Source organism: Plutella xylostella, chromosome 15 (assembly GCF_932276165.1).
Source record: "Plutella xylostella chromosome 15, ilPluXylo3.1, whole genome shotgun sequence".
Classification (NCBI taxonomy): Eukaryota; Metazoa; Arthropoda; class Insecta; order Lepidoptera; family Plutellidae; genus Plutella; species Plutella xylostella.
This window is the reverse complement of record NC_063995.1, coordinates 10,521,981-10,532,367: the sequence shown is the minus strand read 5'-3', so window position 1 is coordinate 10,532,367 and position 10,387 is coordinate 10,521,981. Positions and strand designations below refer to the sequence as shown.

General features: G+C 36.4%; 1 protein-coding gene and 1 long non-coding RNA gene across 2 annotated transcripts; both read right to left on the bottom strand.

Moving 5' to 3' along the window:
• Positions 1–3,261: 3,261 nt before the first annotated feature.
• On the bottom strand, positions 3,262–4,651 carry LOC125489641. The gene is made up of 2 exons (XR_007267120.1): positions 4,160–4,651; positions 3,262–3,523 (listed from the first exon to the last, which is right to left on the bottom strand). It is a non-coding gene; the product is annotated as an uncharacterized LOC125489641 (long non-coding RNA).
• Positions 4,652–7,245: 2,594 nt separating this feature from the next.
• LOC119691283 lies at positions 7,246–10,307 on the bottom strand. The gene is made up of 4 exons (XM_048626056.1): positions 10,096–10,307; positions 9,611–9,746; positions 9,246–9,382; positions 7,246–8,182 (listed from the first exon to the last, which is right to left on the bottom strand). Exons 1-4 carry the CDS (start codon positions 10,198–10,200, stop codon positions 7,988–7,990), a joined length of 573 nt encoding a protein of 190 aa, XP_048482013.1. The 5' UTR covers positions 10,201–10,307; the 3' UTR covers positions 7,246–7,987.
• Between the last annotated feature and the right edge of the window lie 80 nt (positions 10,308–10,387).

The following is a 10,387-nucleotide window of genomic DNA, read 5'->3' as shown; positions in this document are numbered from 1 at the left end:
TTCGCTTTTGATTTCTTTCTTTATCCGTACCGGATCCAGCTCCACATGCATACCGGAAAGCGATGTTAAGCGGATTGAAGGTAAGCAGGATGAAATGTTTTCATATGAGACGTAGATTTATACAACACAATGTTTTAATTACCTCGGTTATCGGGTTAAAGGTATAAATTCCCCGAGCTTTGCATTTCGGCCTACACTAATGGCCTGTTGTATAAATAAATAAACTCCCAGAATCGAGGGCCAGGGTCCCGCAATCAATAGAACAATTAATTAATCCGATGCGACGGAACCTTTTCGTTTAATGAGCCATTGGTACCACTTCTGGGAACCGCCGTTATATCGACAAACACGGCATGTGAAAATGGATAAATCACGCTGTTTGTTGCGTGAATCACATATACCTACTTATGCAAGTAAGTCATAAAAATGTTTTCTATAGGTACTATTCTAATTATGCGTGTCCGAACGTTGTAAGTAATTGCGTTTGTATATCAAACACGCCCAGTCCAACATCCCGCGAAAACGCATATCTACACGCGTTCATAAACACAGTCTGATGCGGCGCAGTGTAAAACTACCTTTAGGCGTCGTCCTACTGCCATTACTCGCGCGATGATGGTATGCGATGCGATTATCATCTTCAGATAAATCCATTTGTCCTGTCCTGACTCAGTCCTGTCACCTGTGTCCTATTTTTGGTGGGTTATCATTATAACCATTGATGCCATATTGCATTATCCCAAAACCAAGAAGACATTAGTAGCTAAGTATAAATAGGTAAATAATTGAATAAAAATTACCTACCTAACTATCAAGAAACACAGAGGCGTTAAAAATATAAGTAGGTAAATAATTAAATAAAAATTGCCTACCTACCTAGCAGAAACACACAGGCGTTAAAGATTCCGACATCAAAAGCTGCAATATCAAGCTAACACGGAAACGTCTGGGCAAATAGAAAATGCCACAACAGAGAGGAAATAATGAAAAAAAATCTTCCCGCTTCCGGTTTAGCGGAAAAGAAAAACTTTTCCGTTGTGATTGAGAACGTTTTAATTTAGGTCAAAAGTATATAGGTATATACTATATAGAGCTACAAAGAGCGATCGGTGATTGCTATGGAAAATGTAGGAAAATATAGTGTTCCTTTCAGCGCTCTTTGTCATTTAAGTTAGTGTACCTATAGCTAGTTGTCGGCAACTCAAGTCTAGCATAACGTCATTTCTGTGTCTAGTATCTTCTGACAAAAAAAATATGCAATCTTCTTTCTCTATCTATCGATCGAAACCTAACGGGTAAACCTAACTAAGTAAATGTATAACGTAGATACTCAACCCCTATTTAAACAACTGATTGTTAAAGTCATGTTTTCGTTTCGAAGACAAAAATCTCAACAAAGTAAAACTGTAAAATGTAGCAAATAAAATAGCGAACTCATTCCAAGTTCTCTAAGTATAACTTATACGGGCAGTCACCACTAGACCATGCAGCACCTTAGCGTATCTTTTAATTTAAAAATCGACTTAAAACATTAGATACGGCACTGAATCTCCCCTGAACAAGGATATACAGCCTGAATTACGTTAGCCACTGTTAGACTTGAGAAGAAAATGTGGCAAGCGAATAAATCCATTCGCGTTTACTTGCGGCCAACTTATGCTGCCAGGGAGGGAGGAAAACTTCTTGAATGTTAGTAAATATTTTAGATAATTTTGCATTTTTATTTTGTTAAACAGGGTGGTATTTTATCGGCGGCATTCCCATCGCCAGGTGAGTGTACCTATACGAAATACAGAGTAATTACTTACATGCAGCTCTGAAATCGGAAAAAATAAACATTTTTTTTATTAATTTTGATGTAACTATTGAGTAAGTATCATTTATTAATTTTGATGTAAGTACCTAACTTATAAAAATGTAGGTACTTGTATCTGTTCTTTATACCTATTCTATTCTATTCTATTCTCTGCAGGGATGTAAATGTACCTAGGCCTTCATCTATGTAACATTCCTCCATAAATGGCCTTGAAAATATATGTTTTCCAAAACGACATTCCCTATAAACTATAAACCATAGTCCCGCGCCCCTCTATTTCCTCCTCTCTTCCTGCGAAGAGACTATCTGACCTATTAGTGATAAACAAGATTTATTTGAACGACGCCGTACTTAAGGCCTTACGCGGCCCTGCATACGAAGTTAGATGTGTGGGTACATTATAACAGTCTATGGTTATGTTATGGGGTTTATTCTGCTTTAGGGGATGGAGAATGGGATAAGCGGATCTGTTTATCTAAAATCGCGATGGCTTATCCTGAGAAGTTTCGCTACGTATCAGCTATCCATTTAATCCTACAATCTCTAGGTACTAGAGCCTAATAGGTACCTCTAGTAGATTCTTAAAAAGCATTAACAGACATGGACATCAAGCTCAACAGTAGGCCAAGTGCGAGTTTTTTCACCTATCGAGAAGTTAAATCGAAACGCGCGGGAGACACGCTACCTAGCGGTAAGTAGCTGTACAAGCTCCGCGCCATACAAATCTGCGTTTTCGATTTCACTTTTCGATAGGTGAAAAAACTCGCACAGGCCCTGTGTCGGCGCTAATTAACCTTAGTGAAAGACTTTATTAAAAGTATCACATGTTTTACTTAGTTTAATGAGTAAGTACTTAATTACCTAAATATATGCCTACGGACCAACAAGCAAAATGGTCGAATAAGGGCCCATTTATAGCACTTAAAATCGAATAAGTATTGATTAATGGCTGAAATTTTACTAGATTGTGCCATAAAAGTGGTACAGCTATTAATAAGCATTTTTATCTAATTTGCGCTGTAACAATGTCGAATACACATCTACTCGACCTATATTCGACCTATATAGCCCGTTTATTCGACATTTCTATAAAAGCTGCTTTATTTTATTTAACGCACACATTAGTGCTGAAAGAGAGCTTTAAGAGTTATTAATTCGCTTATTGATTGTTCAGGTTGCTATTATAGAACTATTACTCATCATTGTATTATTTGGATCTAATTTGCTGAATAAAAGATTTTATTTTATTATACTGCATCATTGTAACTCTTATAGCTTCATTAATCGACATTTCGAATAAAAGCTTTCAAATAACTGTAATAGCTCACATACTATTTGAAATGCTCTTATGGCACATTAATTCGATAAATAATTCAGTAACAGCATTTTGGTTACGTTTATACAGTTTATAGTATTTTAATGTGACAAGCAAATAAATAATTCAATTGCACATTCATTTTTTTATTACGTGATAAAATGGATTACAAGTCATGGAAATTAAAAAAGAAAATTAAAACAAAGATACGGAAAAATTCAAACTAAGGTTCAAACAAAGTATTTGTCTCAAAATTCGTCAAGTGCGATGGCCGAAACGTCAAGTGGTTCCGTTGTTCAACAGAAAACAACTGAAGAAATCGTGGGCCTGGTGTCTCGGTCCATAAAACATATCCTCCCTTCTCAATTGTCTGCACAATCTTGAAAACCATTCTGGAAAAAAAGCGTGATTAGTATCTTTTCTGCTTTATTCAAGTTGTATACTTGCTTGCTTTGCAATCAATCAATCACTTTTAAATGTTTGCTATATTCTATTCTGAAAATCAATGTAATAAATTTTTCATCGTGTGAAGAAAATGAAGTTTTTTTTTATAATTATATAGTTGCTAATTTATCATTAAGTATGAAATGAAGCAAATATGAACCAATCGTTAATTAATTACATTTAATAAAATACATCAAATGACATTCACCCCAACTCGGGTTAGTCAAGCTAAGGATTTTGCATTGAGGAACCCTAAATTTATTTAATGATGGCTGCTTGTTTTGCTATAAGTGCAACATTGTAACTATTATTGCATCAAAAATCGATTAATAGTGCTGTAATAGCGATATACGAACAAACATGGCTATTATTTTATTTTTATAATTTATTTAATTAATTTTGACCATATTTACTATTTTTTAAGAAAGATTTAACGTAGCCCTTAAACATATGTTAAAGAATTCCTATTACTTTATCGATAAAGTTAAATGCGCCTAAGATTTTTCGTATACGAATGTGTAAAATGCAACAATAGAAATTGCACTAGTAATAACTCATTTAGTTATTAATGGAGACTTACTTACCTTTATGCTTTTGTAATCAGTCATTACGATAGATCAGTCACAATAATCCACAGATTTTCTTCCATATATTTTTCTGCAACAGTGTGACTAAAATTCAGCTAAATAGTGGGGAAAAAGTAATTTTGTTGCATTTATCCCACAAAAATGAAGAGTTGTAGCAACTCGACAGCTATTATTCTACTTATTAGTCGATTAATGAGCACCACATCGCTGTTACTGCACCCTTAGTGTAGAAGCTGCAACAAAATTGCTATGACAACCCTAAATTGGGTACAGTTTACTTTTACTCGACTTTTAACCTACTATATAAGCTTCTTGGTTACAATCAGTCGACTTTCATAGCACTGAATTGCTGTATAATTTGTGCCCTTTTCGCGTCGAGACAGCGCTGCCGTGACCATTATTCGACTAATTACGGGACTTTTACAGCACATATTAGCAAAACAGGAACGTGGCCGTTACCTTTATTGCACATATTTTTGCTACTTGCGAAGCGCTCAAATGACTCCCTCTGGATGGATCAGGATTACGGCAGACCAAGAGGGGCATGGCAGCCTTCTGTCAACAAAGAAATGAGTAGGCGGGTATGTTATGAATGGATGTCTCTGCATGATTACGCCTAGAGCCGTGTCCCCACTAGGCAAACTGTTAGCGACGGACTGAGTTTGCGGCGTATCAATTTAGTACCCTCTTCCATATATTTGAAATGGAGTGTCCACAGTCTGCTAGTTTAGTACGCAGTTTGCAGCGTTACGCGCGCTGACTATCTCAGTATCTCACCGCTAACAGTTTGCCTAAGATCGGAAAATGGCGACTCTTTGCTCCTAATCGAATATTAGGAAAAATATTATAAGTGCCTAATGTAGTATCACCTGTTCCTTATAATATAGGTACATCTGGCGCACCCTGGGTAGTCAACGACAGTCACTAGGTAAGTAATTCGACTGCAACAATCCCTAGTCCTCTACAGTTTGTCACAAAAAGATTAATACCTAGACAAAGTTAATAGATCTGTGAATCTCGTACACATAAGGAGTCTCTTTTAAAGACATAAAGTCCCCTTAATAACACTATAACATGGAAACGACTTTTTTATAGTCACTAAAAACGTATTCCATTATGCAATAAGTAGTTACAGGGTTCAGGGTTCAGGGATCCACTCAAAAAAGCTTAAGGTCCGGCTTTTTATTTCATCGACACTAAGCTCTTGAGGCTAGGCTCTCTAGTTTCTACAGTGGAAGTATAGGCAAGTACCTACTCGATCCTTATATAATGCACTTGATTATGAATGTTTATCATAGATACGAGATAGAAACGATACGCAAAAGATGAGCTCTTGACTGAATTAAGGTTATTAGATCAGTTAGGTGGGTATAGGTATAAGTACCTACTTACCTCTTATCTAGCTGATATGCCCCAGCATTGCAGTTAATTAACATGGTAATTTCTAATGCTGTGTGTATTAGATGTAATATCTGATATAGTCGGTTAGAGCATAACCAGGTTCAGTGGTTGACTTTTGACACATCTGTCAAGAATTTTTGGTATATGGAGATGACGTATAATTGATAAACCATCCCTGGTCAGTTAGATAACCGACTATGGAGAAATTGGCACTAAGTTACCTGTCTCCAGTTGAAATTTAATGACGTCATACCGAAAAATTTACAGAATGTCTGAACTAGAAGTCAGAGTTAGGTACTTACATAGTATCTACAAGACATTCACTACAGTCTGATGAAAAGAATGTCACCTGAGTGATTTCGGGTTTCTCTCCTGCACCGTCCTGCCAAGTCGTCCAGGTTTTTAATTTTTATATTTACTTAAACAACAATTTCAATAAACCACCTACTACTTAGCTTGGTAGTTAAGAACCCTACACTGTAAACGGATTTATTTGCCTCCAGTCTTTATTTAATTCACTTGATGAACTTTTAATGAGATACCTACGCAGAGGTACCTACACTTTTACTTTCGAAAGTTTAAACCCTTTTTCTCGTTGGCTGAATGCCGCTTTCCCGTGTTAATAAGGAATAATTAAGAAAAAGTTTTCAGTCGAAATTACTTGAGTCTTCTTGTACTTTTGTTATATTGGTTCGACTTCAGGCAAATTATGTAGGTAGGTACTTACAAGAAGCATCTGTCTGATGTTTCGATTAGTAGATAAGAACCTATGATAATGAAACCCTTTATTGTCGCAGCCAGTTTTGCAATTCCTTAAAACTGGTTAGCTTTCATAATTTTTTCATGACTTCAGTCTCTCTATTTTGGTAACATTCACCTGGCTTTGAAAGTTTGATCCTGTATATCTATGTTATAACAATCTTGTCAAGTTTTTTTCGCAATACAGCGTGTCGTAACGGAACCTAATCACTTTTAGGTAGCATCATCTCAGAATTACAAAAAAATTAAGGTTTCTTAGCTCCAGACCATACTTTTCGGTAGGTAAGTACTAAACTAACTTACTGAAACTCAGATTCTATTGACTTGTTGTGTTGAATGTTCAAAGACGTGTATCCTACTTTGAAAACGGCTAAAAGCCCCGAGGCTCCTGAATTGTGAAAGTACTTTGTATGAAAACTTAAGTTTACCTACTCCTTGATAAGCTTTTAATTAAGTTATGGGACTTCGAATTGTAATTTTGAATGAGCATCAGTTAAAGAAGATATACAGGCTGTCTCTTATCGAATGAATGAATCTTATGTTTGTTAGCTTACATTAGTATGATATATTTTTAAAATTATCTCATGAGTTGAGTTTTTATAAACTTTTATTATTATAGGAATTGACGACCGAATGGCGTAGCGGTTAGTGACCCTGACTACTGAGCCGATGGTCCCGGGTTCGATTCCCGGCTGGGGCAGATATTTGTTTAAACACAGATATTTGTTCTCGGGTCTTGGATGTGCCCGTAAAATGGCAATAGGCCCGCCCCCTATTACATTGGGACTAACATAACACTCTGGCGAAAAGTGGGTGCAGCAATGCACCTCTGCCTACCCCGCAAGGGAGTACAGTAGTACAAGGCGTAAGTGCGTGTTTATTATTATAGGAACTATGATTTGTATGAAAATTAAAGAGGCTTAAACGTTTCATAAATATATGGTTTTATTTTGATATTTAATTTAATAGGTAAGTCACAGTAATACTATTTTTTCCGGAAGCATTATAGAAGGGTAGTAATAACTACATGTAGAAGGATAAAATATCAATAAGGTAAATACATACAGGTACTATAGTACATAATATTATTTACTATGTATACATTTATACAGACATTGTAATGCATCGCTCACAATCAGCACTGTGGATAAGTACATTAGGTAAGAAAGTACCAATACATTATACAGGGTGTTGCACAAGAAGTGTAAGTTGTTATAGTTATAGTAAGCCGAACGAGAGTTACTCAGGGGCTCATTCTAAACATTGTTTACATTTATCATGTGGAGCACTAAGATTTCTGGAAATTTGAGAATACCACCTTAAAAGTGTACACTGTACATGGATGTAGGAAACAATTTTTTCACAAATTTCCAAAAACTATGTACTTAAGTATATTTATTTACCTACCTAATAAGTTTTAGGTAAGTGACAACATAAGTGTAATAAAATACACATACATACTACAATCAAATGTAGTAGACTAATCTGATACTCATACCATTATTTACTATAGAACCTTACAATAATGATTTTATTGCAATATCGGCTGATGCAACATTTCCATTACAACCCACCTACTCTATAAATTAAAAACAAAACTCCTCCATACACTATGGTCAATAGTAACAAAAAAATAAAACTTAACCGTTCTAAATTCAAAATATTCTATTTTTTCCTTTTCGTTTTGACAACTGTCCAGCCTGGCTCGGGCTCGTCTTCGTCCATGGGTTCTGGTTGCTCTGTTGCTTGTGATGATGAGGGTTGAGCTGATGATGACGGCTGATGATGTCCATTTACTGCTGTGGCGTTTTCTTCATCATCACTGCTACTTGTAGTGTCGTCATCTGGGTTACCGTGCGACTGGAAAATATAGAAGGAGTATTTTTTTGTAAATCACAAATACGTAAATCAAACGGTTGGTGTGATAAGAATGAGAAGTTTTTGTGGAATTATGAATAAGTACATGGTCAAATTCTCTTGAATTATTTTGCCTAACAATTAATTGCTTAGCTTGTATTTTTAGTGTATGCTGCAAAACTACAAATTCTTTTACCTCTATAAAACTGTCACTAAGTACCGGTTTCGGCTATTGAGAGTGTAGAGGTTCCTTAATATTTTAATATTGGCAAGTTGCGGGTAGAACGAAATATCCACGTAAGCAAGCACCGCCTGAGCGCGCATCACTTTTGTGCGAGCGGCCGCGGGAGCAGGGGGGCCAGATCCAGAGAATGAACAGTGTCGGCACCCGGCGGTGTGGACCAAGGCGATCCGGAGGGTCATTCTATATGACGAAAAACAAAGTTTCAGAGCCACAACTCTACTCTGCAGTATTAAATATGCCTATTGCATGACAGCCCTCATTCGTTCGTTTTTCGTCAGTATAGAGTAACCCTCCAGGCACGTGGTGCAGTTCAGACGGCAGTTCAGGTATTCGCAATTATTCCTATTTTTTAATGATTACAGCCACATTACAAAAGTTTAGGTTATCCTATAGAGTGCTATAGGCTATATTTTATCTCACAATAACTACCAGTATAGGTGAGATCAGACAGTAAATTTTTCGTTTATTTTGGTCTATCATTCAGCATTTTTCACTTGAAATGATACAATATGAGCACTTAAAATGAAACAAGTGTGTAAAATGAATTCATAAATTGATTGATTCAATGATGTGTTGTTGTGTAATATCTCATGTCCTGCAGTATATTATTGTGGACTGTGCATTTTTGTCATGTGTTTTTTGTAATACTAAACTGTATTTTTAATTATGATTATTTCTATGTTTTGTTATGTGCCTAACAAGTGTTGAGCATGTCTGTAATTGGTACATGTTATTGATAAGTACCTCTCTAACCTTTCTTTTATAAGTGTATTGTAACATGTACTGTTGATGTGCCTTATATAAATAAATAAATGTGTTTACCTGTGGCGGCACAGCCTTGTGCATGGGCTGGCTGAGCCACATGCGGCACGGGGGCAGCGCCGCCATCTGCGCCAGCACTTCTTCGTTCTGGCCTTTCTTCAGCAGATCCAGGAACTTCATTAGTAATGTGGCTATTTCTGAAATTGAACATGTTTATGTTATTTGAAATGTTTAATTCAATGACTGGTAAAGTTGAAAGAGTGAGATACCATGAATCTATTTGCCATTTAATATTATTTCTTTATATTCATTGGTGTCATACTTACCAAAAACCTAGACAGTCTGGGTTTGATTCCAGCCCTAGACATATTTGGGCATATTTGATGATGCCAAAAATGTTTATTTCAAAATTCAATGCTACAAACCTCTCGGTGAATGATCGTGGCAAACTGTCTCAAATTCTTCATCCATCAGGTCTTCAAGCACTTCTTCCAAGTCTTCAACATCTACAATGTTCTCCACACAGTATCTGGCCACATAGACTGACATCAACTGGGCAGTCTGAAAAAATAAACAGCCATCATCAGCCAATGTACAATAGTATAAGTATATTCTGCTGCCGCTACACAGGTTTTTTTTTATCGACGTCGATAAACTTGCCGTTTTTTATGGCGAATCACAACATTATTTATTTTTATCTACGACGATAGCAAACCCGTATAGCTGCAGCTGCTGGATAGATAGCCATACATAGATGTTTGGAATGTGTTGTATTAGCACTGTGAACTGTGTCGACTGAGCTATCAGGCTATATTACTCTATCAGGGGGCGAGTACACTTCGGATCTTAGAAGCCAGACCAGGAAGGTACCAACTGAACTCACCCGGTTCGTACAATACTTTAAACTTACCTCTTTTCCACCTGGCGCACCCATCCCATGTTCGACAGCAAGTTGTAGGGCTGTCCAGTTGTTGAGAACCACATCGACTATAGGTTTGAAGTCGTCGTACAACATTATGATAGACTTGTAGTGATTTCGGGGTATAAATATTATATTTTATTAATTATACACATTTTCTAACCTCACACCACACACAACACAAATCAATAACAGTGTTGCGATATCGATTTAAACCATCCAGCTGATTCAGCTGTCATTAAAATTTATCATGCATACAAAAAGCTTTTCATTATTTTAAAAG

Bases quoted from the DNA above. Each gene is read 5' to 3' on its own strand.
- LOC119691283 (XM_048626056.1), bottom strand. From the start codon at position 10,200: ATGTTGTACGACGACTTCAAACCTATAGTCGATGTGGTTCTCAACAAC. The intron at 9,383-9,610 runs GTTTGTAGCATT...GTTCAATTTCAG, and splicing joins CCACGATCATTCACCGAGAG to AAATAGCCACATTACTAATG. The intron at 8,183-9,245 runs GTAAACACATTT...TATATTTTCCAG, and splicing joins ACAAGGCTGTGCCGCCACAG to TCGCACGGTAACCCAGATGA.